This window comes from Podarcis filfolensis (assembly GCF_964270895.1).
Source record: "Podarcis filfolensis genome assembly, chromosome: 4".
Taxonomy (NCBI): Eukaryota; Metazoa; Chordata; class Lepidosauria; order Squamata; family Lacertidae; genus Podarcis; species Podarcis filfolensis.
The window spans coordinates 75,988,488-76,015,640 of NC_139607.1; the positions used below are offsets into that span (position 1 = coordinate 75,988,488).

General features: G+C 41.2%; 1 protein-coding gene across 3 annotated transcripts; it reads left to right on the forward strand.

Moving 5' to 3' along the window:
- The first annotated feature begins 1,384 nt into the window (after positions 1-1,384).
- On the forward strand, positions 1,385-25,854 carry LOC310760563 (coiled-coil domain-containing protein 169-like). 3 transcript variants are annotated; one of them, XR_014547006.1, is made up of 9 exons: positions 1,385-1,531; positions 3,046-3,128; positions 4,194-4,304; positions 4,414-4,454; positions 15,767-15,865; positions 16,057-16,110; positions 20,574-20,650; positions 22,517-22,606; positions 25,614-25,854. XR_014547006.1 is itself a non-coding variant. In XM_083609321.1 (9 exons), the coding sequence occupies exons 1-8, from the start codon at positions 1,461-1,463 to the stop codon at positions 22,565-22,567; spliced, it is 582 nt and encodes a 193-aa protein (XP_083465447.1). In that variant the 5' UTR covers positions 1,385-1,460; the 3' UTR covers positions 22,568-22,606; positions 25,614-25,854. The 3 variants fall into 3 exon arrangements, 2 of the variants coding, with proteins under 2 accessions (XP_083465447.1, XP_083465446.1); XM_083609321.1 differs by having other exon boundaries at positions 22,522-22,606; XM_083609320.1 differs by lacking the exon at positions 22,517-22,606.
- Positions 25,855-27,153: the final 1,299 nt, after the last annotated feature.

The following is a 27,153-nucleotide window of genomic DNA, read 5'->3' on the forward strand; positions in this document are numbered from 1 at the left end:
ATTGTACATTCCTGTTGACTTGTGTTCATGATGCCTAGAGAGGGCAGTCACATGTGATGCAGCTTTTAATACTGTTTGCACCTGCAAAGGTTTTGGAGTCGCATTGCTTCAATTCCAATATACCTATTCACACAGGACATGAAGTATGGCGCTCCCACAGGAAGCAGTGATATCAACCAACTTGGAGGACTTAAGTAAGTCAAGGACTAGATAGATTCATGGAGGAGAATAATTAACTGGCTTGATCCAGCAGGGCTCTTATGTTCTTAGTGTGTATCTTGTAACTTCCTACTTGGAAAGCCTTAGCTTTTTATACCATGAATCTTTGGTGATGGTGGGGTTTGCCTTACTGTAACTAATGTAGCATTGGGGAAGCATCCTATAGCAGCTAAGAATAATGCCACTGCTAACACACTGGGGTGTCAGGAACATGTAGAAAACACCTGCAATAAAGCAAGCTGGAGGCTGCATTCCAGCCGCTTTTAAAAATGCATTGCCTCAAAATGAGTCAAGCTATCAAACTTAAAATACCCCTAGTTGATTTTGCATGTAGCGGCAGGGCATAGCCATGATGCCTGCCTAGTAGCCACTGATTTTGTTGGTTAGTCGTGTCCCAACTCTTCGTGACCCCATGGACCAGAGCACGCCAGGCATTCCCGTCTTCCACTGCCTCCCACAGTTTGGTCAAACTCATGCTGGTAGCTTCAAGAACACTGTCCAACCATCTCGTCCTCTGTTGTCCCCTTCTCCTTGTGCCCTCAATCTTTCCCAACATCAGGGTCTTTTCCAGGGAGTCTTCTCATGAGGTGGCCAAAGTATTGGAGCCTCAGCTTCACGATCTGTCCTTCTAGTGAGCGCTCAGGGCTGATTTCCTTCAGAATGGATGCCACTGACAACCGCCTCTTTTAACCATCCTTTTAAAGCCACCCAAGCTGCTCGCCATCGCTGCCTCCTGGAGGAGTGAGTTCCGAAGATTAATTCGCTGCCACCCCTCACTTTGTCGTTTTAACAACCCCTGGAGGGCAGCAGCAGGATGGCCAGAGCTGCAGTGAACTCTAAAGCCTCCTTTCAGAAACTAGGCACCTGAAGGGCTCCGACGAGCTCCTTTTAAAACTCCAGCACAAGCAAACAGCTGCTGCTGCTGCCACCGCTTTGGCAACAATTAAGAGGCGAGGATCCCTCTTGAAACGCCCCCGTCAACAAATCGCGCCTCTGCAGACGAGCGCATGCGCGCCTTCCCCTGAGCGGCGCCGGCGCCCTCTGCCGATCGGCCGCACGCTGACGTAAACCCGAGAGAGAGAGAGCGCCGACACGTCTCCTTTGGACGGGCGCCACGAGGTGGACAATAAGGCACGCGGGCGACCGTTGCTGTCACGTGTTCGCCCCAGCGTTCCTTTCTCCGCCTCCTCGCTCCAAGGCGACTGAGACGCAGTGCGGCTGAGGGAAGGGAGGGAGGCGCCATGGGAGAAGGCGGCGAGCTGCCGGACTTCGAGGGGCTCGTGCTGGATCTGGGGCAGGAGAAGCAGATGAAGTGAGTCTCCTCCGCCCAGCAGCGCTGCGCAGAGCCCCGCGCAAAAAGGGCGCATTATTACGCCGCGCCTCGTTTCTGACTGGCAGGAGCGCCAGAGTCCGCCCTAATAATAATAATAATAATTAATAATTGTTTGACTGCTTGAAGGAACTACTGTTCTACATGTGCCGTCACACACGGTGTTCCCTTCTGCGCCCCGTATTAATAATGATATTTTAGCTGGAGTGTCGAAGGGCTTCGTTTGTATTCATAGGCCATACCAACAACAGCCCTTCAAGGTAGAACAGTAGGAATGCCTCTATATCGTGAGACAAGAGGGAGACGGAGAGGGAGAGGAATAGTGGCTTCTGCCTCCCCAAGGACCTGCTGGGTTTACCAAAGAGGAGAGTCTTGAATCCAACACTTCCAAACAGATTGCATAGCATGCTTGGCCAATTATACAGCTCAGCAAATCTCAGCGGTGACGTCAGTTGCACATTTTTAAATTAAATGTTCCATGTTAGAACATGGATGGGTGGTGTCTTTGGCTCCTGCCTACGCAGGAGGCCACACCGCCTGAAATCATGCGGAGGTTAGAGCACAGTGTCATCCGTATGAACTTGGCCGTCAGCTTATTTGTGACTGAAGCTCATTTTTTCATGTAGCTATGACTAACTCTTGTTGGGTGAATTCAGTATGCCAGATGCCATTGTTATCCTATGTCTTCTGTGAAACCAAAGTACACTGTACATCACAACACTCAGGTGCCTTTTGGGTTATTTTTGATACGTTATAACCCATGCTAAACATTGTTATGGAAGGGTGGGTTATAAACGTTAAATACATGCTTCATTCTAGTTAAGTAGGGTTCCAAGGTGTGGAGACACTGGGAGTGGGATTTGAATGAAGGAAAGGATATGAGAGAAGCAGCTCCATGTGCTTGCAGAAATATAATACCACCCCTCCAGAATAATGCATCTAGAATACCGCAACACACACTAGACTCGGCTGACCTTGAATATGGTCGGGAAACTGCAACTAGTTCAAAACGCAGTCACAGGAGTTTTGAATGGTACCTTATGAGGATGTGTTCCTCAGTGAAAAATCCCCCAGTTATCATCTATGTTGCCTTCTGTACACCTCTGGCCTGTCAGCCAAATGCAACCCTCTCTATCTGGCCTTTGGACTCTCCCCAAGCCATGACCCCTTTCACCAAGCCGCAGCCCTTGTGAGGTCTGCTCTGCACCCTCCTTTAGTGCTGCTGCCTGGCTGGAATGTGTCCTAGAACCATGATAATGTCACTTCCTTGCCTGGATTGGGAGTGAATGTGTGGGTGAGTGATGTAGAAACCTCTGGTTCTTGTGGCTGGAATGTAGCCTTTCGTACAAAGATAACAGTCACACCTGTTGTCCATCCACTTTTGCTTCTGAGCCCACCCACCATTGTGTGCATCCCTTGGGCTGAAAAACATTCCCTTCCCCTTGTCTATTAGAAGGTTCTAAATTATGTAACTATTTGTTATTTCCACATTACAGAGAAGTGCTAGAACTCTCAGTATTCGAAATGAAAAACACAGTAGCAGAACTGGAGAAAAGACTTAACAGTGTTGAGGATGAAGGTAAGAGACTAAATTCTAGCCTTCTGCGGATGTAATAAAAAGCCCATGATGTTGTACATCTAATTACAAAGTAAACACAACAAGAGTCTTCAGGCATTGATATTAAATTGCCTTTTAAGTGCCAGCTGCGCATGCTGATCAAAGCATACTGTTGCATTTTTCTCACTTCCATGAGTAGCAAGAAGCTGCAGGAACAGCAGTAAGTGGGTTTGGGATTCTTTTGGAGGAAAAAGCACAGGAGACTTGCAGCATTTTTGTAATATTTCTTTTATGAATATTCAGCAAAAGTGGGGGCAGAGACAGCAGTTCCAAGACAGCAGATACACTAATACACATCAGTTCTCTAGAAAGCCCCTGCATGACAAGGTGCTTCAGGCCCAATACTTAGCACATGTTCACACATACACTCCCTAATTCTGCCTCTTACCTGCATGTTCCAAAGAAGCTCACAAGTGGTGCTGTTCTCTCTCTCTCTCTCTCTCTCTCTCTCTCACACACACACACTCACTCATGCACACACACAAGCTCTGATGATTTTCCCATTCCAAACATTCAAGAGATTTCTATTAGGAAATATCTTAATGGTCCATGGTCAGAGCTGATGGGAGTTGTAGTCAAGCAACATCTGGAGGCACCATGTTGCCAACCCCTGTCTTAACAATTAGCTACCAGAAAAATACATCGGCTGGCCCATCTTCCCAGCAAATGGAATCTGCCAGCCATCTGTAAGAATGAAATTGGATTCAGGTTTCCAATTTGTGGGGACAACAGCTCACTTGCTCTCGTACCAAAACCATTAAGCATCCTCTGCCAATGAACAGTCAACCTGCCCAGTTTTTAGCAGGGAAAGAAGTCTTTCCCCCTATCAGGTGCTTTATTCCTTCTGCATTTTGCTGCCCTGTGGACCAAGAACCTATGAGATGTTGTTCTAGCATGTTATGGATTTGGGTAGCCTTGTGAGTTTGTGCTGCAGATGAATATTTTAGCAAATTTCTCAGAGTTTGAAACAAACCATTGTTAACCTTAAATGAATCATACTGAATTGCAATTTATTTTTGCTTTAAGACAATGAATGGAAAACCAGATATGAAACCCAAATAGAATTGAACAGACAGTTAGAAAGGCAAATTGGCCTTCTCCAGCGAAAAATGGAGCAAGTTCATGAAAGCCCAACAGGTATGGCTTAAGATTTTTTGTTTGGCATTGACAGCTATTACTCACAAACATTCTCTGTGCTTGCATATTGTTGATCAGAAGGCTCATGGCATTTTTTTCTTATTTGTAGACAGATTGGCATCTGTTCGCTCCTTTGATCAAATGCATGTGGTAAGTATGGTGGCATTTTAACTGAACAAATGTCTAGTAGTTCTACTATATTCTACTATATAAGGAAATGTATGTTTTATATTGCAGATAGATTGGTAATCTTGAGACAAATCTACTCCCCTCTCGTTCTGCCTTGTAGCATTTCATCGAGGAGTGGTTTGGCTTAAATAATTGCTGGCTTTTACCATTGAATTGTTGTGCTTTTTAACCGCCCCAGCCTCTTTTGGACTGTTCCCATGATGGCTGTAGGAAAAGCCTGCATGGGTCAGCACCCAGCATATGGTGAGACAGTCATATGTGATCACTGATCTGTGTACAAATTGGCTTTATAATGCATTGGCAAATGCTGAGAATAAACCCTGTTTCTTAGGACTTCCTCATGCATTGCTGGGTGGTGGGGATATCCTGCTGGCCTGTTTGTTTAAGAGACTTCTATACTGTTTTTAGAACAATTGTTTCACAAATTCCCAATACCCTTATCAATAAAATTTGACAACTAAAACCAGTACTGGACAAATGGCCTAATTTCCAGCCAACATCTGGCGTCTCACCTTAGTCTCTAAACATTATTTTAACAAAATCAAAGAAGGAGTCTCCCTGACTTCCTAACCCATGACAATCTCGAATAAACTTCAGTGATAAATGACTGCAAAATGCTATGAACATGCATTAAACTTGGACTCCTGACACATATGCAGTCAGGAACTTCTCACCCCTAACCCTAAATTAGAGATTAGAAAAGACTCAAATGACCTGCTTTGGAAGACACATTTGCCTGTTTGTATTTTTGTAATACTTTAAAATAATATGAGAAAAAATGTTTCTCTCAGAGGTTACAATATTTGCATTTAATACTGGAGGTGTGGGATGAAGTATTGTCTTTTGTTTGTTTGCTTGCTTGCTTGCTTGCTTTTGTTTCAAATGCTTTCACTGAAGTCCAAGGTTAACATAGGCTAAATGGAGAGCTAGCAGAACCATTTAGAAAATCCTCTGCTTTTGACTTGGGCAAGGTTAGAAAGGGTGTTCAGATCTTGGTTAGATAAACTCTGGGACTGTACCACTTCTTAGGCTTGGGAGTATCACAGGGTTTGGTCCCTGGAGCCTTAAACATCCCACTGCCAAATCTTTTGGTCAGTGATTGCTTTGCTCCTTGTCAGCTGCAGATCTTGGACTTAGAACAGATGACATTTTAAGCCAATTTAAGATCGTATGGCAACGTTATTAATTTAGAACTCTTAAGGGAGATGCATTTTTTCCTGAGATTTCTCTAAGATAACTTATTATTAGTTGACCCCTTTCCTAATCAAACTGAAGCCAGCGATCATCGTTTATAACAGGAGAACCAAATTTGAATAGGCTATTCTACCAGAACTTGGCTTTCCCCTACAGCTTTGTTTAGCCTGCAAAGGTTAATATGCTTGAGTTAAAGTAATAAGGTAATAATAAAAAAATAGGTTTTTAGGTATCACGGGGACAGGCATACTGAAATCAAAGTAGAATTTTTAATGGTAATGAAAATGGTTGGATGACAAATGCAGGAGCAAATTGGATTTTCCGTGTGCAATTGCTGCTAAAGGTCACTCTCTTTGCTCTGTCAAAGAGACATCTTTCTGAGAGTTGTTTTTTTCTCTGTGCCTTTTACAGTCTATTGTTATCTATGTATAATGGTGTTTCTAAGTATATCTTTTGAGCTTGGTTTCTTCCCCAAAGTGGTGGTGGAGTAGAACCAATGAACATGATCAGATGCAGCAGGATAGAACTGAAAGGTGTAACGTACAAGGAGAATCTTTGTCTTTACATTTCAAGGTAGATATTGAAACTGCTCCCTAAAATCAAGTGGCAGCTCAGTGGCATCCCTGCTGTCAGCTCTGTTTCATTGGCACATTCGTTAGTGCCCCATGTGCTTTATTTTATACTGGCAACAATTATGAAGCAATCAAAATGCAATTCACTGGAAGCATCATGCACTGTGAATTTTGCTTTCTGCAAAATTAGGAAGCCAGCATCCTTTCATCAAAAGAGATGTCAGGGAATGAACAAAAAATTTCTTCAGAAATTATTTTTTTAGCAGAGGTGGCCTTCCCCTGCTTCTGCCATGGTGGCAATACCTGCATGACAGCAACCTACGGTAATAGAAAGATCCTGATAGGCAAATACACTGGTGAAAATTGCAGGGCTTTCATAAGTATGATACATGTAGTTGTGATACCCTCTTAGCAACATTTCTGTTGGGAACAATTGAGAAAGCTGGGGCACATGATGTAAATTATAGTGGATATCATTCATTCTGGAACCCTGCATCCATACCAGTTTTCCTATGGGAAGCTGCAGAACTTGGGTTTCAAGATTCAGAGACAGTAGTGATTCTGAATTCAAGTTTCTATGTTTGTGTTCGGGTCTTGTTAGCAAGTTTCCCACCTGGTTGGTCTCTGTGAGATCAGAATGCTGGACTAAATGGGCCACTGGCCTCATCCAACAGGGATCTTATATTATCAAGATGAAGGAGGATGGCTGTGGATAATGATGCCAGCAAGTCGAAGCATAGGGCTGTGGTATTTCTAGTCCTTCCATGTGTGTCATATGTATATGCAGAGAGTAGTAGAGGGGCGCTAAGACTGCACTCCTAACTTAATTTACCTGGGAGTAGGCTCCACTGAATTCAGCAGGAATTACACCTGAGTAAATGTGGGCATATTTGTGCAGAAAAGGGCAAATAATAGATCACAAGAGCATGCCAATTTACTTGTAAGGAAATATTCCAGTTTGCTGATATGGATGCCATTTTTTATGAGCAAGTTGACTTACAGGGAAACTCCCACTTGCCAGGAAAAGCATCCTTCTTGTCAGATTCATGCGAGTATTGGCACTACAACTTATTTTGAAATTGAGAATAATTTCCTCACAACATCACAGCAGACATCACACGACATTTTGGGAATGTCTTTTTACTGGGTGAGACCAGGGATGGACTTTGGCAATCTTTTGTACTATGGGGCTATGTGCAAGGCCAAGATTTGGCGCCCACAAATGGATCTTCTCAATTATGGATCTTCTCAATTTAGTGCCCCCTCAACTTGGCACTGATTTTCCCATGATAAAACTCTGAATTGAAGTCTTAATTAAGGGCATGATGCTCCCACTGGCAATTGCATCAGTTGCAGAGTGAAGCAGGCCTTCCTAGTGTGTTCTGGGGTATATCCTAGGGAAAACAACTAGTTAAGAATGGTTGAAGTAATACAGTGGTACCTCCGGTTACGAACTTAATCCGTTCCGGAGGTCTGTTTGTAACCCAAAACTGCTCATAGCATGAGACGCGCTTTCACTAATGGCGCCTGCCGCGCTGCCGGCACGTGATTTCCGCTCGCATCCCGGGGCAAAGTTCGCAACAAGGGACATCTACTTCCGGGTTAGCGGTGCTCATAACCCGCAGCGTTCGGGTTGGCACGTAACACGAGGTTCCACTGTATAGGTTTATTCAATAAACCTGATTGTAAAATTTAAAATTAGCCACCAGGGGGCACTTCATATTTAAATATGCTCCAGGCTTTTAGGTCCCTAGTTTCAGAGTCTTTTAGCTCCTGACATAGGTTAGTGAGATATTTTACATATTGATCACAATTCAGGTAATGATAGCCACCTTGCAGTCCCATTGGTTTCAGTGATTACGGGAAGCTTAAAATTGCTCTAGCATTGGCTGTGTTGTGCCCATTGTATTTGTGTGGTTTATGTTTAATTGAAGAGTAGCCAAGTTGTCAGTTTTACCACAAGCACCATCATGCGTACAGTATAAATAATTCCATATAGGTGCAATGGGACTTTGGTTACAGTAGCAAAATAAATAAATAAATTAAAATGCAGCCTCTCTAGTCTTAATTTATTTTCACTAATTGGTTGCAAATCTAAGTGCTGGCATCCATGAGCTTCACAGTTGCGGCTTATAATGTTAAAATATGTCATTAAGCCAGCTGATAGAGACCACCTATTGGCTTTTGAAGGAGGGAATGTTGTCTTTCAGATGGGATATTTGCATTCAGTTTCAAATGGCAGGTTGACTAGCTTACAGGGGCTTCACAGTGGTTGTCATTTCCACAATGTGTCAAACAAATACATCACATCTGGGCCTCTACCCGATGGAGAAAGTAAAAGGGAATTGAGATTAAAATAAATGTCACTAGCTCAGCAGTTGATATGCCAAATTTTGGGGGAAACAAATTTGCAGTCCTTTGAGAAAGGGCTTAAAATGCATTTTGAATACTAGGGACTAATTAATTAGAAACGCTACTTGCATTGCTAATTGTGCAATATGCTATATTATCCAGAATGTGATTACTGTGTATGTTAGTGGCTTTAAAAAACCAGAGGCTGTCTGCAGCCACATAAAACAGTTGAATAATGGTTAAACCAGCAATACTGCAGAAGTGGAGAAACAAGGATCTGATGAGGCAATTGTCTCCTGAAACCTGAGACTTTGCTAAATGTCAAAAATAAGATATAAAATCAAGGGAGCAGCCCACCAAATTATGATGCTCCACAGCCTTTTAGGTTGCAATCTTTTGCACACTTGCCTAGGATGAATTGATAAATCTTTCAATTTCAGTTTCTCTCAGTGTTCCTTTTTCCAAATCTTAACTTCAGCTCACCCTTTCCATATCACTTTGTGATTTTTTTTAAAAAACCTGCATGAAAATTTGTACGCATGCCATGTAATATGCATATTTTTAATGCAGTTTTGTCTAATGTACACATTTTATGAGCAATTTCCCCTCATCTGAAGCACTTTTATACATTGTTTTCATGAATATATGCATCTTTGTGTATACTTTCTCCTTTATACACTTTTTCCTATGTATTTTTTTTTTTTGTTGGAGAACAGCATTGCAAAATAGACAGCAACTTAAAAAGCAGAGACATCACCTTGCCAACAAAGGCCCGTATATTTAAAGCTATGGTTTTCCCAGTAGTGATGTATGGAAGTGAAAGCTGGACCATAAAAAAGGCTGATCGCCGAAGAATTGATGCTTTTGAATTATGGTGCTGGAGGAGACTTTTGAGAGTCCCATGCTCACTTGAAGGACAGATCGTGAAGCTGAGGTTCCAATACTTTGGCCACCTCATGGGAAGAGAAGACTCCCTGGAAAAGACCCTGATGTTGGGAAAGATGGAGGGCACAAGGAGAAGGGGACGACAGAGGATGAGATGGTTGGTCAGTGTTCTTGAAGCTACAAACATAAGTTTGACCAAGCTATGGGAGGCAGTGGAAGACAGGAGTGCCTGGCGTGATCTGGTACACGGGGTCATGAAGAGTCGGACATGACTAAACGACTAAACAACAATTTCAAAATTTGGAGAAGTACAAATTTTGAAGGATAGCTTGCTGCATTTTGGTTTTCAAATTGTTTTGGGAAGTGCAAATTAGGTAGGCTTGCACATTTCTCTCTCCTCCGTCCTGCTCTGTCCCTATCTGGGAATAAGCTCTATTGAACATAGTGGGACTCACTTGGAAGTCAACATGCACGTGATTGTACAGTTACGTATTCCCCACTTCCCTGAGTACGGAGGCATTCCAAGGGCAGCCATTACTCCAGTTTGGTTTCCTTTGGAGAGTCTTCCAGTGGAGACTTAAGGCATTTCTGTAATAATTTGAGTTTATTTATAAATACACAAGGTGAACAAAGGCAGAGGCACAGCCTAACCCATTTACCAGCAGCAAATTCAACAGTCCTACATCTGCTGGGCAAAGAAGGCAGTTTTGTACCCCTAGAAAGCTTTAGTTTAAAGCTCCTTTAGCTCTTTCTTTCTCTCGGGAGCAAATTAGCCATGATGTCTGTCACATAGTTGTTTGCACTTGGGTAGCTGATTATTACAGAATAAATAGTTGGGTGCAGGGAAGCCGAACTCAAACCACGACTATGATGTTTGAGGAGATGAAAAAAGAGGCTTTAATCCTGCCCACCTCCATAGCAGTCCCAGTCAGAATCACCTCCCCATCCATGCCTGCTATTTCCAATAGGAGGAAAGTGTTAAATACATTAAGTAAAAAGGCTCCATTTTACTGGTGCATCTTGATGCTTCCGGGTTAGCGCCATCGGCGAATGGCGAGTTCCTCCGACCGGAGGAACGGGCTCCTTGGAAACTGGGTCTTCCCGCCGCGGCGAAGGTGGGGACCCACTAGAAATCCCAGGTGGAGGAAGCCTGGGAACGTGGGGTTCGGCAGGGCACCAGGAGCGCCTGCCCTACTCGTGGGGAACCCCATTTTGGGGCTCCGGAGCAAAGTGGGGTGAGCGGCACGGTGCTGCGAACTGATTGCTACTTTCACGGAGGGAAGCCGCATAGCCATTGCCGGAGAGCGCTGACTTTTTCCTGTCGACAATTGGACTCTAAACAAGTACCTGTGAGTAAAAATGGAAAATTGGATCAAGAAACATCCTAATTTGGCACTGAAGCGGGAAGGTTCAAAACAGGAAGTCCGCCTTCCGCTTTTTGTAAATAGACTGAAGCAAAAACCTTTTAAGCTAATAGCCTGGAAAGTTGTTTGTAAAGGTCGAAATTTCCTTCATCTATAACCACTAAAACCCCCTTGGAAGCAGGAGAAAAGGGGGGGGGATTTGACTGTTTAAGCCTGCAGGAGAGGGAGTAAAGAAAAATAAGTTTCCACCGTCTCAAACCTGGGAACGGGGTGTCAGAGACAGAAATTGTCGGAGACGTCCATTGACTGTGAATGGAACATTTTGACAGATAGCTAAAAAAGAGAAACAAACTGATTCCAATGTTGCCTTCTGCATTCTAAAGAAACAAAATATTTGAAAATTGAAAGTAACTTTCTTTTGTTGGACATGCTTTAAAAAGATGGATACAAATAGAAATTTACTCCTCTAGAGGGAGCTTGTCAAATTGTTGCTGCAGTTTACTTGGCGACTTTACAGCTGCGAGATTAAGATCGTGGGACCAGTCTTTTGACCTTGAATAAAAATGTGTTGGGAGGAAGTTTTGGTGCTTGCTTTTTGCAAGACAAATGCTTTGCTAGAGCAGTTGCATGAGAAGATGGATTTGATGAATGAGAAGTTGGATTTGATGGCTGCTGCAGTTAGTGAATGTGGACAAATAGGGAATACTGACACAGAAATCATACAGGGACCAACTCAGGAAACTGGTTTGACTGGGCAAGTGCAAGGGCAGATGATAATGGAGGAGGTTGCGGTTGCCCCTCAAGCAATACAAATGGAGAGATCTGAAGCCCTGCAGGAGCATAAGCCGCTGTTTTGGAAGATTGAATTTGGAGTGGGCCAGGGGGAGCCTGGAGCTGAGGAGGCTCTTAACTTTGGAGGGACTTTAAAATATGCTGTTAAATATTTTTTGGATTATACTGATGATTGTGGGGAGTGGGACTGTGGGAAATGGGTTGGTCTGATGAGGGGAGATCGAGACAATTATGGGCTGGAATCCCCCAGAGACCTACTCCTCACAGAGAAAGGAAAGAAATCAAGAAAGAGACCAACAAAAGACAAGGGAAAGTGCAAGTATAAACAAGAAGAAGAAGATCTGCAGAAGGGGCATGGAAGAGATTTAAGAGCCTCGGACATAAGACTACCAGGTTGATGGACTAGATGGAATGGACAGTAAGGACTGACATAACCCGAGACCAGGAAGAAGGGACGTTGGATGAAAATTGGAAGAAAGTCTATTAAAAAAAATTATTTTGGGAATTAGTGTAAAACTAATGAATATTAGGGAAAATGTTGGAATGAAATTGTTTGGCTTTAGTAGAAATGATATAAGGAGTTATGTATAAATAAGCATTAAGTTTTAAGTTTTAATGCATTTTACGGTAAGATAAGGTTAAATAAAGTAAGGTAAATTGAATAACAGAATATGGTGAAAGATGGAAAGGATTTGCTGAGTTAATTAATAGGTTAGACTGTCAAGATAAATTATTTAATAATAATTGAAAAAGAGGGAAAGAATTTGCTGAAATAATTAATTAAGCTAGAATACAAAAAGGGAGGTGTGAGGAGGTCAAGGAAACAAGCAAATGAAAGATAAGATATGTAATATGGAATTTGTATTTTTCTTTTTTGATGATGTTGTGTTGTTGTATTGGTTTTTATGTACCTTTTTCTTTTCTTCTTCTTCTTCTTCTTCTCTTTTTTGTAATCTTGAAAATTCTTAATAAATATCATTTTTTTAAAAAAAAAGAGTATCTCATTGCAGAATGTGATGTTCTTTCATATCGTTCATATCTTCACCAATTCCTCAACAAAGAAGTAGGCTACTTCAAATGACAGTTACATTGGCAACATTTTGGATGGCAAAATAATATTGTTTCTTCTTTGGTTTACTCATCAGCTCTTTTAGTGATTGTTTCTTGTCTCTGAAGCAAAATTGGGATACTCACTGGTAAATATTTGTTTAGTTCACAGTTCGCCTTCTCAAAACCCAGGAGAGTTGTATGACAGATGAGGCTTATAGCTCCTGACATGTTGTCATTCTGCCTGTGCTACAAAGATTTCTTTTTCCCATTTGCTTTGGGGAGAAAACACATTTGTTTTAGGGGACCCCCCCCCACTCTGAATCAAGAATAGAAGGAAATTTCATTCAGCCTACATTTTAAACTGCAATCTATTTCACAGTTCCCAGATTTATATGCTGTATGGAGCATGGGTTGACAATCAGATTTTGTTGACAATACACTTCTGTGTATTTAGTGATACAGTTTTGGTGCAAAAATGCATATTTTACATGGAAATGTGTACAGAAATGCATAAATTACATATTTTAAGAGAAAATGTATAGAAAAACATACATTTTTGCATACTTTAGGGGAGAGTACGAACAAAAATGTGCATGATTTAAAAGAAAGATTTCATGCATTTAAAAAATCCACAGGAAATGAGACAGAACAAACTAATGATTGAACACACGCAAAACTGACATGGAACAAACACACATATGAATTGACCAACATTCTCTCCATGACAGTGATCAACTGTTGGTTTATATGACAAAAAAAGAAACTATTTTAAAAATCCTAAAATAACAACAAGCAACTTCACAAAATCTATTACAATACTCAAAACTACTGAGTGAAAGGCCTGGGAACAAAAGATAGACTTTGCCTGGTGCCTGAAGTTACCAGAGTAGGAGCCAAATGAGCTTGGAGGGGAAGAAGATTGTATAGGCAGGGTGTCACAGCATAAAAGGCCCTTCCTTTCCCTGGACTACTGATGGGGACCCCATGTGGAGGGTCATCAGATGACCAAAGTCAGACAGGTAAGTTGATATGAGAACAGGAGTTCCTAAATGTTAGTTATCTTTTTTCTGCATAGATCCAATTAGTTTGACTTAAATCCACTGCCATTCAGATCTACTGGTTTTCTAGGCTCTAGTATATCAATGGTGGAGGTTCTTCATTCGAGAGAGAATCATCCATAAATGAAAGATGTATGCATGACTTTGGTGTAGTTTTTCATCTTTTCATGCTGTGTGTTACTTCCTCTAGAGAAGATTAAAGTTAACAGTCAGCTACCGAGCTATGGGAGAATTCGTCTTGCAGTCTGTGGCTCTGGTGTCAGTTTTTGACTTCAAAACCAGCAGGGGATTTATTGTAATATGTCAGCATTTTTTTAATAACATGCCACTTTTGTTCACTTCTCTGTAAACTGTGCTCTCTGGGGTTTTTTTTTATATAAAAAGAATACTTCTCTCAGCAAGCTAAAAAATGGACAGCTCTATTGTGGAACTAGTGTGATGTATTTTTTAATGATCATATCCAAATAGCTCTTCTTACTATATGCTGTTTACCTTCTCTCCCCCCCCCCCCATATAACCTGTACAATACCTGACTCCATAGAACTTGCAAGAATTTCTGCAATGAGCTTCTTGCAGTAGTCCCTTCACAGTGAAAAATTTTCAGTGCAATCTGATGCTTGCTTACTCAGAAGTAAGTCCCACTTTATACAATGGGCCTTACTCTTTGGCTAGTAAGAGTGCAGTCCTAAACACATTTACATAAAGTAAGTCCCACTAAATGCAGTGGAGCTTCCTTCTAAGAGATCTGTATAGGAAAGCATTGTCGGGATGCATTTTGCATAAGCTGATTCCTACCTGTTTCCACGGTGATAATGGAGTGGCCATATTGCTTTATAATCTGGAACTTTATGACACACAAACATCTTCCTCTTCATTTTAAAATGTTGAGATTGGCGGTTACACAGGAGGCTTTCTTGTGAAGAACTTTCAGAGCAGTATCTTTCATTGTGCTTTGCATAATATTTTTCAGGCACAAGCTGCCTTTGCATAGGCTTGACTGAAATGGTTTGCAGGTGAAATGGAGAAGGCTGATGGGCCTAATTAGAATCATGGGCCAGAGATTCACCACCTTGGTTGGCACTGAGTGGCAGGAGCTCTCCAGGGTTTAGAAAGCGGTCTTTCCCAACCCTCCCTGGACATGTAATGGCAATCCATGGTTTTCTATAGTGTGAATGAGCAGGGGCAAGCTTCTGGTTCACACACACTTTCCTCTCCTCTTTCATGACTGCAAGGTGGAGCTCAAAAGTTTTTTTCTTCCAGTTTTAAGCCCAGTAAGGTTCTGATGATGTCTGAACTTGCAAGTTTTGGAGCCTGCCTTGTTCTCAAACTATAGTTTAAACTAACTGTAATTGCATCAGGTTGGACATTGCAGGGAACCGTGGTTGTTTTAAACCAAGTGGAGGTTTCCACTCCCCTCCTCTGGTGGACAAGAGAGGAAGAGGAAATGCATAAGCTGAAGGCTTCCTATAACTTGTTCAAGTAGCAGGAAGCCATAGTTTTCCATAGTATCTGAACTGGACCAGTGCCTAAGACTTTTGAAGGAGGGGGAGAACTGACACAGAATTATGTAAATGGTACTGAAAACGATGCTGCCAAATCAGCAAGAAGCTTGTAAAGCAAAGTAGGTCTGTGCAACTGAACCATGATCTTTCCTACCCACGGCATTTACCTAAACTGGAGTTACAGAAAACACAATTTGCTCAGTTGGGGGAGGACAAGAATCAAAGTGAGCTGCAAGCATCTCATTAAGACAGTGAAACTTTACAGTGCAGAACTGATAGCAACATATGGCCTGTTTTTTCTTGTCTTCATCTTTTTGGGCAAGTCAGCAGGAGACTAATAAACAGCAGGAAGAACAGTGACCGCAATTGCTAAGCATTAAAAGTGCACATCCATAAATTCAGGATAGTAGAAATTGTCATCTTCTTTTTTCAGTTAGTGAAATAACAAGAAACTATGTATAAATCTGTTGATTTTATTCTATTTTATTTTGTACCTAATGGCAGGATTCTTTAAATCAATTTCTTAAACAACTGGGAGAAGAGAAGAAAAGTCTGCAGAACCAACTGAAAGATTACGAGCTTCGATTGGAACAAGAAGCAAAGGTTTGTATTTTGCCATAACCAGCACCACAAATACTTTAGAAGTTTTTATTTGTTGTCCAATATGTCGTTGTTTACAACACTGATGAAAAGAATACGAGAATGAATATATAAATAAATCCTGAGCTATGCTTTTCTTTAATCTTTTGTCTGTTCTTCTGTTGTAACTACTTATCTGTTGTTTTGGAATTTAGGCTTACCATAAAGCTAATGATGAACGTCGTGCATACTTAGCCGTGATTTCACAAGTAAGTCCAAAAATCTCTGTAGCCTGATGAGAAAACATTTTATCCTAAGCTGATCATTACTCTTTTCCCGCTGGACTTTTCTTCTCTATTTTAAGCTGATTTGCCTCCAAGCCAGAAAACTCTGCAAAGCTAAGTCTGACTCAGCTGGAATGCTAGAAAGGGATGTTAATCACTCTTGCCATCTTTTTGCCCATGTCAAATTAAATGGTTGAATCTGTGCTTCCACCCTTGACAGCCAATTGACTACTTTGTTCCACCACCAGCAGCCTCATTTCTATACTGCATTAAGTTTTACTGCTGGCAGACAGGTTCTCTACATATTACTTCTTTCTCCCCCAGCTGCAATTCTATTAAAAATAAGCCTTTGTACCACTTTGATATCATCATAAGGTGGAAGATCTTCAGTTACATATTTTCGTTTTCTACATCAGTCCTGACTAGATCTTTGCCTTTGAGTAACCAGTGGCTTTTGTTGGCTCATTACTTGAGTTTAATTAAAGTTTGAAATGCAAAGACTTCCAGTCCTTTACAAAATATTCCAAAGACTTGACTGTTTGGAAGGAGGAAAGATGATCAAGTATCCCATTTTTAAATACATTTTTTCCTGTCTGCTAAGCCTGATAACTAAAATTACCTGGGGGCCTGCCAGTCTCCTGTCTAAAAAAAAAGTTACTGAATATGTTACTCTGTTAAAATAATATGTCTGTTACGCTGCCTTAATTTTCCTCAAACTAGTTTACAAAGCAAATCCATACAAAAACATAGCAGACTAACAATCCTAACTATGTCTACTCACAGGTCAGTCCTGTTGTATTCATTGGGGCTTAGTCTCAGGTGAGTGGAGTTCAGATTGCAGCCTGATTTGGCCCATTCATTTCAATTGGTTTCAAGTTCAGCCATTGTATTACAGGTTGGATTCAGACTCAGTGGCATAATAAAACAACTGCAAAACATAAAACTGCAAAAGTCAGCATTATAAAAACAGCACTTGAAAGCAGTAATATATCTGAAATACCACAAGAACCCAGGAGGACAGGATGGTCTTCTCCTGATGCCTCAAATATAGCTATGGAGGTACCAAGTGAGGATGTCTAGTGAAGGAGTTTCATAGTTTGGGTGCTACCATAAAAGGCTCTCTTGCCAATATGTTAGCTTCCAAAACCACAAGTAGGAAAAGGATCTGTGGAGACATGAAAGTGGGAAGCTGTCATATACTGTACCAAGTCAGACCATTATTCTATCTGGCAGTGGTTATCCAGAACTTCAGGCAGACCTACCTGCAGATGCTTTGGATTAGGCCTGGGGCCTTCTGCATGCAAAGCAGATGCTCTACACAGCCCTTCCCCAATCGATGATGATTTTAATTGGCAGGCAAATTCATATTGGAGAAGATGGTCCTTTATATAATGTGGCTCATCCAGGATCAAAAACAGCACTTTGAATTGGGGCTGGAAATGGACATCACAGGCAACCTGATGAGCTTCAGTATTATTTTAATGAACTTTTCAGAAGGAAGCTGTTGTAGTTCAAGCATTTACATGAGCACCCTGCTTCGGCATCAAGCTGCCTTCAAATACATTTCCCTTGGCCAGCCCTGTTGGTGTGCCTTCCCTGGTTCAGGCTGCTAAATAGCTTTAACATTTATCTATTTATTTAAATTATTATATATAGACTGCTTTTTAAACAAAATCTTTCCAATTATATGTGAACATGCCTGTGAACACCCAGCTGAGTGACTCAGAATGGAGCATACTCTTGTTTCTCTCACATATGGCACATATTACATATATACATTCATAGTGTGCACACACAAAAATGAAGCCTGTATTCTGCAATCCTAGATTCATATTGCGACTGCTGTTGGAAGTGTCATCTTTCCCCAACCCATTTGAGGAGGATTTGGTAGCCCCATAACCCAATATTTGGTTCAGCATGCCACATGGATTGATGTGCTGCATTTTGACTTTTAGGTGCAAAGTATCACATTTTTTAGACTCCTTTAGTAATCAAGAGTGACTTGGACTATATACGACAAATTCCAGCTCTCTTAGTAGCCTTGAATTACTGTAAGCATTTTGGAGGTGCACCCAGAGTTCCTTGTCTTTCAGGAGCAATGGATAAATCATAAATTTTTGGAAGTTACTGTAGCTTGGGAAGTACCTTAGCAATATTCCCTGGCATGAAGTCAAGTCAGCAAGCCTGATGATGATGATGTATATATAGTTTGGAAAAGAGTCTCCTTATATTGTTTGAAGAAAATTATTCCTTAAATAGTATTCAAAGTAGTAGCTTGGCATGATGCTTTGCCTCTGCTACAAACAAACAACTGTCGCTCAGTTCATTGTGTATCAGTGCAGAGAAAAGGGAAGGGTGCAATTAGCCATGTTTCCATGTATTTAAGCAGCAGGCAAATGGTTCACTCTCTGTAATTATCTGTGTCTTCTGGAATGAGGTGCCATTGCTGAAGAACAACTTTGCCTTGTTTGGCTAGCTAATAATGATGCATTTTTGTTTTATAACACATACACCATTTAAGGAGAATGGAGAGAAAGAAAGGAAGGGAACAAATAGGAGGTATGTGTTCACTCATGGGCACCTAGCTCCCTATTCAGCAAAACTTAGGTTAACCATCTTTGGAAACTTGCTGCAATCCAGAAAAAGTCAGGCATCCCCTATGTCCTTTTGAAAGTCAGTAAGATTTCCCTTTGAAATTTTCCATGTTTTAGATGGAAGGAGCAACATATACAGCTCTAGTAGTATTTGCTGTAGCCTCTGAGATCCAAATAGAGTTTGTAGATTTCATTGCTAAAGGACAGTTTGGAAATTATACAATACAATTACTAAAAAAGCATGTAAACTAGAAAGCAGATGTTTTAAAACAACACAAGCATATCCTCCCCTTTCCAACACCATAATGTCTAAAATCATGTTATGATTTTAAATAGTAGTCTTTATTTGGGATCACCAATAAAAGCACACTTGTGCACAAGTCTCTTAAGATTCAGATTGTAATAGATTTGTCAATGAAACAATCCTGTGCCATTGGCCAGCAGTCCACTAGCAGGAGCTGTCAGTTGTTATTGGCATTATAAGCATATGCATAAGACTGAAGTTTCAAGCAGCTGATTTCATTCATTGTTTGATAAACAATAGTATTTATATAGCACTTTCTTAAGTTTTCTGCATGCACTGTCTCAGGGCTACTTCAGACATAATACCCAGCGTTGAGAATGGCCTTTCCAACTGAGGAGCCCTGGACTTGCATGCTCCCTCTTTATCTTATATATTCTATTTATCACATTGATGCTGATCTGGACAAGCGTACTGACAAGGCAGCTACGACAGTGGCTCACCTCTCCAAAAGGCTATGGGAGTATGTGGTGCTAACGTCCAGTACCATAAAGCAATGTTGGGCACGGTTGCTTTATGGAAGTGAGTCATGGGCAACTGCAGCCACCAGGAGCGACACCTCAACGCCTCCACATGCGCTGTGTCAGGAAGATTTTGGGTATCACATCATAGACAGAGTCTCAAACAAAGATGTGCTCTCCCAAGCCCATATTCCGGGCATGTTTGTACTCCTGTCTCAATGATGTCCATGGGATCCTGCCATCTTCCATTCTGTGGACTTGCTTGGTCATGTCCACAGAATGGAAGATGGCAGGATCCCATGGGCTTGCTATATGGAGAGCTGGTTTCCAGCACCGGGTCATTGGCAAACCAACTGTGCTACAGAGATGTCTGCAGAGCAGGAGAAAACAAGCCTACTCCATCTTCCATGTAACAGGCCTTTAGATATTTGAAGATGACTATCCTCTCAATCTCCTCTTTTCCAGGCTAAACATACCCAACTCCCTCAACCATTCCACAAAAGTCTTGTCTCCAGACCACTCTAACCACTACAGTGGTACCTCGGGTTAAATACACTTCTGGTTACAGACTCCACTAACCCAGAAATATTACCTTGGGTTAAGAACTTTGCTTCAGGATGAGAACAGAAATGGTGCTCCAACGGCGCGGCAGCAGCAGGAGGCCCCATTAGCTAAAGTGGTGCTTCAGGTTAAGAACAGTTTCAGGTTAAGAACGAACCTCCAGAACGAATTAAGTACTTAACCCAAGGTACCACTGTACACCATACTGGCAATTCCCTCACTCCTGTTCTGGTTTGAAGCAAGCAGTAGTTTGCTGTGTTATCAGAACTGACAAAAAAGGCTTGTGCTTGTGCTTGCCCTGCAAACCAGGATTGAAATTATGGTTTCTAGGAAGATGTGGTTATGTCCTTACGTACTCATTTTTACTGTACCAAATAATGATGGTATTTTGTCTTAACCAGGTGTCATAAAAAACTGACCATAGCATGCAACATGCACGCAACTTTGTGTTAACAGATCTCTGCCAAATATGTCTGTAACATTTCCAGCTTGCATGTAAACTCAGGAATGAACACGTATTTACTTCTGCAGATTTCAGGATCACTGAAACCCTCAGAGAGGCAGAAAATGGATGCAGTAGAAATGAAGAGGGAAGACCAGCTTATGCGGTAAATAATATGTATATTTTTAACCCAGCCTGTGTTTTTAAGGAACTTGGGACAGCCTATGTTGAGATCTACCATTTTATTAACACAACATTGTCCTGGTTTGCATCATGTGGTAAGCCAAATTATAGCTTACCAAAACCGTGTGAACGTGCTGGTTCCTGGTGTCGAGCTTGCAGCCACTTTGCTCTTCCTCAGTCTTTTTTATTTATTCATATGCCACACTGAACTAAGCCAAGGTTTAGTATGCCCTCTGAACCAGGGCTTGTGGTAAAGCTCTCTCTTTGTTAACCATGTGCTGAAGCCAGGTTGGTGACGGCTGGCTTATTCCAGTGTAAAAAATGTAACACATCACTTACGGCTTATCCACACTTCCTCTGCTTTTCCCTGGGGAAAACTGCATTTTAGTGCTCAGTCGGAGCAAATGGTATTTTGGGTTGTCTCTGGACTGACGTTTGCCCTGATTTAGCACTGAAGTGCAGTTTTTTCCTGGGAAAGGAGCAGGGCAAGGGGAAATCTGCTTGGATGCATGTTTTCTAGGCATGGAACAAGCAGGAGTGTGGATGAGCCCTTAATGTTTATGACAGGAGTGCTGAACTACAACTCCCATCACTCCTAGCAAGCATGACCAGGGATGATGGATGATGTTCAGCAATACCTGGAGGGTTGAGTGTTTTCTACTCCTTGTTTATGAAATGTAAGTGAAAACAAAAGCCAGAAGTCTTCTTGGGCTTGCTGGTTTGGTTGTACAACTCTTTGGATTCTAGCACATATTTTTATTTTAAATATTAAGGGAAACGGTCAGTTATCCTACTTATCCCAACCTCTTCCTGTCAAGTTTCACCCCACTGAAAAATCTGAGCAACAATTTCTACTTGATCTTTAATATTTTATAGATGGTGCAGTTCTCGTTTATATAATAACAGTGATAATTTTAACATGGCATTATGCCATAGCCTAATTGCTTCAGGTAGATTTGTAAAAGTCAAACTCAGTCTTTTAATTATACAGGTGCCGCAAAAAGCTTTCCATGTTATTAAATGTTCATAATGAACAGAGAGAGCCAAGCCATTTTGAGGGGACTGAGGATATAAAACTGTTCTGCTGTGTGGGGCTTGTGTGCCAAGTCTGAATTTAGAACAAATAATTGTTGCAGTAACAATTGACTATAGAACCTAGAATAAAGTATCCCATTATGAAAACCAGATCCTGCTGTCTCATTTTTATAATCTTTGTAGTTTGGCAGTCCACAGATTAAGGGCTTATTAACTGCCTTGTCTTTTTAATTAAATATATCAGTTGCATAAAACAATAATAGGAAGGGATTAGTGCAGGTGACATCTTCTGATTATTCAGTGAAAATCAATATTTCATCCCTTAATAACTTAGATCAGTGGTGGCCAACATGGTGCCTTTCAGATTTTGTAGACTACTGCTTCCAGCATCCCTGGCCATTGGCCATGCACGCTGTGGCTGATGGGAGTCGAAAACATCAGCCAGACACTACATGGTCACCCCCGGGCTTTGATGAACAATTCATTGTCTGGAAAACCATCTTGAATATGGTCTCTGATCCTATCAGTACAAGCAGCAGTGGTGTGTGAGCAGGGTGGAGCAGCCATTGTGCACTCCCCACAACTGTGCTGCCACTCACCAAGACAGGGATGGTGTGGGGCAAGGCGGGCAAAGTCAAGAGAGCTTTGGCTTGATGGCGGCAGCTTCACTGGTGCTGTTGCCACTCCCCTCCTATATATGGCACTGCTGAGTACAACTAACAATAATCTCAATGCTGGACACCTTCATACAAGGAAATGCTCTGAGTTATATCTGTTGCCAGTGTCCCAAGAGTTACTTAGTGCTGTCTCTTAGTGCAGACCCAGGTCATCCAGCCTGAGCTTCCATAGCTACCGCCTGCCATGAACCACCATTGGCAGGATTGGCACCAACAACAGCAGATAGGTTCTATGCTTATGATAATATTTTATTTTCTTGTTAATTGTGTTGTTATAAAGATAGGTTTTATATTTGACTGCCTTTAGTAACATTTTCTTTGATATGTTGAAGGCAATTTTGTTTCGGTTAACTTTGCTGTGTTAAATGTTCTGTAGTTTACCTCCTTTGTAATGTTTTATTTTGAAATCTTTAAGATATTTTAGTTTTCTGGTAATTATGTTGCTTTGAATGTATACTTTATATTTGCCTTTCTTCAATAATATTTTATTCTGGATGGTTTTGTTTGATGTCTTAATATAATGTAAACAGACCTTTTCTAGAAAAATATAAAGCAGTGTAGAAATGAAATTAATAATACTTAATACAGAATTGGGGCTTTTTTCTTGAAACAGGAAATCAGCAGTTCAAACCACATATTCCTTGTGAAATTTTTCTTGGTTCTAGAACAGGCATGTACAACTCCCAAGAGACTGCAGTCTACTCCCATACTCCCACTAAAAAAAAACTGGCAGTGATCTACCCATTGAATTGACCAAAGTTGTTGAGCTTTTTGAGGGGAGGAAGACCCAAAGATGTTGAGTGATTGACCAGTAGATTGCGATCAGCCAGTTGGACATGCCTGTTCTAGAGGAAGTGGCCATAGTCCCACTGTTCAAAAAGCACAAGTCAAAAGCTCATTTAAGCTAGCTGGACTCATTGCATGGTTCTTTAGATTCTGACCTACCTTACAACTCTATTAATCATTCACATTTATTAATGGTTTGTTTTTTTTTAGCGCTGCAGTAATTAAATAACTGGGTAACAATCTCACATAAAGCATGTTTAATTTCTCTTTCTGTGTGAATTTAATGGCAGCTGCCATAATTCTATTAGTTTTCCAGTCCTTTGCTTTCATGGACAAATTCACATAATTAGATCCATGTAGAATCTCTCTTTTTTGAGACAACACATGGTGGTGGGGCACCAGGCATGTGTGGTGGTATAGTACATGTGAACATTTTTTAAAAAAAATATCTGCACCCCACGGACTGACCTGAAAACTTCCTCAGGATGTGGAAGACAGTTATTTGGAAGTGTTTTAGGAAGTGATAGCGCTCTTCAGGCAAACTTCTGAATCTGCTGTTAGAACAGTAAGGGGTATTTTAAGTGATAAGGAAAGTTCCATATAACATATAGACCTTGATGATGCTTATGAGCACCATGCACAGGCCAATCAGAGTCAGCTTCCTGACCGTAGGAGGAAGATTTCCTGAATGATTCACTTTTAAAGAGGAGCTTATACAATCTGTCTCCCACACAGTTCATTCGGAATAAATGCCACCTCTTGCTTTTCTATTTGTGGTCGCTAACACAGATTAGAATCCCAGTAATGAAAAGGGGATTGGGTGGGGGGAGGAATCCATCTTTTCATTGTTCTTTAACTACCCCGACACCAAACTTTTATCTCCAATCTACTAAAACCACATTTTTCTATTGTGTCAGTGTCAGCCAAAAGTGAGTCAGCTTTAGGAAAAGAGTTTAAAATTCCCATGTAAGATGGCTTTTAGTTTAATCTGATATATCAACTAAAACAGGGATCAAACTGTGCTAGTTCATCGATTTAAAAAGCATACCATGTGATGGAAAACCCACAAGTGATTTTCACTCATTACACTGAAAACTATTAGTCAAAATGTCAAGGGCATAACTCTTGTGGCCATTTTTTATCATGATAACGTAGGAGTTACCACTGCAGTCTGCCTGTATTTCCTGTGGCACCCATGAAAGGTCTCAGTTAAATATCCGCTCAAAAATCTACAGTGCATGAGAGACTTTGCTCTTCCTGCTTCATTTTTGTTTGCACTGGCTCAGCCTCTTTCCTGCAGCAGCCATTTTGTGTTATGCCACACCCCCACAGCAACTAGTTTGTGACCAGCGCCCACTGACCCTGAAAAGTTGAGGACCCCTGAGATAACCTGTATTCGTTGCCTTTCTACCAACTTTAGAGAAAGACAGACAGCAAAAGTCTTTCTTTTACTCCTTCTGTCTTACTCCAAAGTATGGCATGGAGGTAAGAATGAGACCCCCACAACTGTCTGAATTAATTTTATTATTACACTTGTGTCTTTCCCCAAGGAGCTTAGAGTAGCATGCATGACCCCTCATCTTACCTTATGGGGTTTTTGTGTGAAGAAAATCTAGACTGAGAAGACTGCAATTTCTCTGTTGTATGACAGAGGGCATGGGGTGGGGTCAGTCTTTTGCTTTTGGAATGGCGACCCTTCCCAAGTTATCTGAAATGTATGGAGAACTCTGGGTCTCTTGTGCTGTGCTGAATGACAGAATTAAATGTAAGGTCAATCATTTCTCTTTCTCCCTACAAATCTGACCCAGATTCTGTCAGGTGGGTGCCTTTCTCTACAATGTAAACTGTGAACACCCAACTTCAGAGCAGTGCTTTTCAATGGAAAGTAATGCAGAATGCTGATGGGTCCATCTTTATGTTTATGTTGGCTGCATATTCCCTGGGAAGATAATAGAATATGTCTAGCCAGCTTCCTTAATTGTATATGTAAGGGCACAGAACTGAACACTGATTCTAGGGAGGATAGTTCCTGCAGAGAACTCTTAATTGGACACACAGAAAACAATTTCCATTTCTTACAAAGAAATAATTGATACCAGTTATTCCCAGCTTGAATCATTTCTGGGTTTTGTTCAAATGTTCAGCATCCTATTGATTATCATAAAAATTGTATCATTCCGAAACCATGGACTGGGAATAATTATTGTTAAAGTGTTCTTATTAGTCTCCAAGAACATCCGATTTGGTATACGTATTTATTAACCCTATTTTTTAAGCTTGGCAGCCTACTTACTCTTCAAAATCTAGGCAACCATATTTTTTATAATAGCAGTGACAGCAGTGTCTAGTAGTAGTAGTAAGGATTGCCAAACAATTTCAGTTTCTGCAGCTACATGAGCAAGTTTAATTGTGCTTTCTGAATTCTGTTTGTCCTTCTTTATTTTTCAGAGGAAAGTGCAATATTCCAAGAAATCAACGAATATTGGACCCAAAGAAAGGACCAATTAAAAAGACTGCAGGAGTCAAGCATCTTCCGAAACTGAAGCTCTGATTTCTTATTCCTGGGTCTTTTAGTCATTTGTTCTTCCTTTCTCCCAATAGGAATTTTAGTGAAGTGCAAAGTATTATTTTGATACAGATTATATTAAAAGTAACGCTCCTCTTCCTAATCACGTTTAGGAACAAGCAAGCCTGATTGACTCTAGTAGATTTGCATATAAGGAAATGTCTGCACCACCTGTTTGGTGCATGACATATTAATAATGTAATGAAAAACCTGGTGAAGTCTGCAGCTTGTTGTGGGATCTCTTCCTCATTGTCCTTCACTTCTAGGGGTGGTTCCAGATATGTGTAATTTAGCAGCAATTAATTGTTGCTCTTCCACTGCAAGGTGAATAAGCAATATATCATGTCAGGTGGGTGAGCATGGTTTCCACAAAATGACCTCAGTGGCCAAATGGGGAGGCTTGGCAGGCCAGAAGGTCCCACCCCTGCTCTAGTACAAGTGTATGATTCTATAGCATGTGCAATGAAGGAGCAAAGCACAGAACAGGTTGACTGCAGGCAGAAGTTTAAAGGCCTCAGTTTACCTCCAGCCCTCACAGGAGCAAGCTGCTCCCAACAAATTCTCCTTGGTGCTGCAACAACCAACCTTTCTCACATGGGTTCCTCCTTGGGATCAGAACAGGACAAAGCTTTAATCAGGAAAACAGAGGAGAAGGATGATTTGCTCACAACAGCATGCACCTAAAATATAGCCTATGATTAAAATACTGATAACTTTCCCGCAATTTGGAACAAGCATTACAGAATGGCCTCTAGCATTGTTTTGCTGCCACCGCTCAGGTGTAACGGATGACGGCAGTGAAGATAATCTTTCTTCTGAATAGCATCCTGCTGAGGTTTCCCAGCTGGTTCAGAGACTAATAAGAATGGTGACTCATCTGTTCTGTGCAGTGACAACTTTGCTCTATTCTTTCCTCAGCCTCGTCAGACCCATTGGTCCATCTAGTTCAGCATTTTCTATTCTAGCAGCAGCTCTCGCCAGAATTTCAGGCAAGGCTCTTTTCCAGCTTTAACTCAAGATACCAGGAATTGAACCTGCAACTTCCTGCATGCAGAGCATGTGTTGTAGCCACTGAGTTACAGCTGATACATGGTGTGAAGATAAATTCATGTGCTTTAGATCCTTGCCCATCGTGGCTGTGAAGCCCAACCAAGAGGAGCTTGTTATAATGCCTCATTGTAAAAAGATAAATCCTGCCTGTTTAAAAAGAAATGAACTTGTCCCCTTCTTAAAAAATGAAAAGAAAGGCATATTTGAATGTGGAGGAACTAGCCTGTTGTAGGCAGTAGCGCAACTTTGCTTTTTTTGAGAAAGTTGGTGGACTGGGTAGTAGAGCAACCCCAGAGGTTCTTGGAGGGAGCATGTTTCACACTTTTAAATTTGCTTTTGGGGACATGTTTTAGAAAGAAATGCAGCCATGAT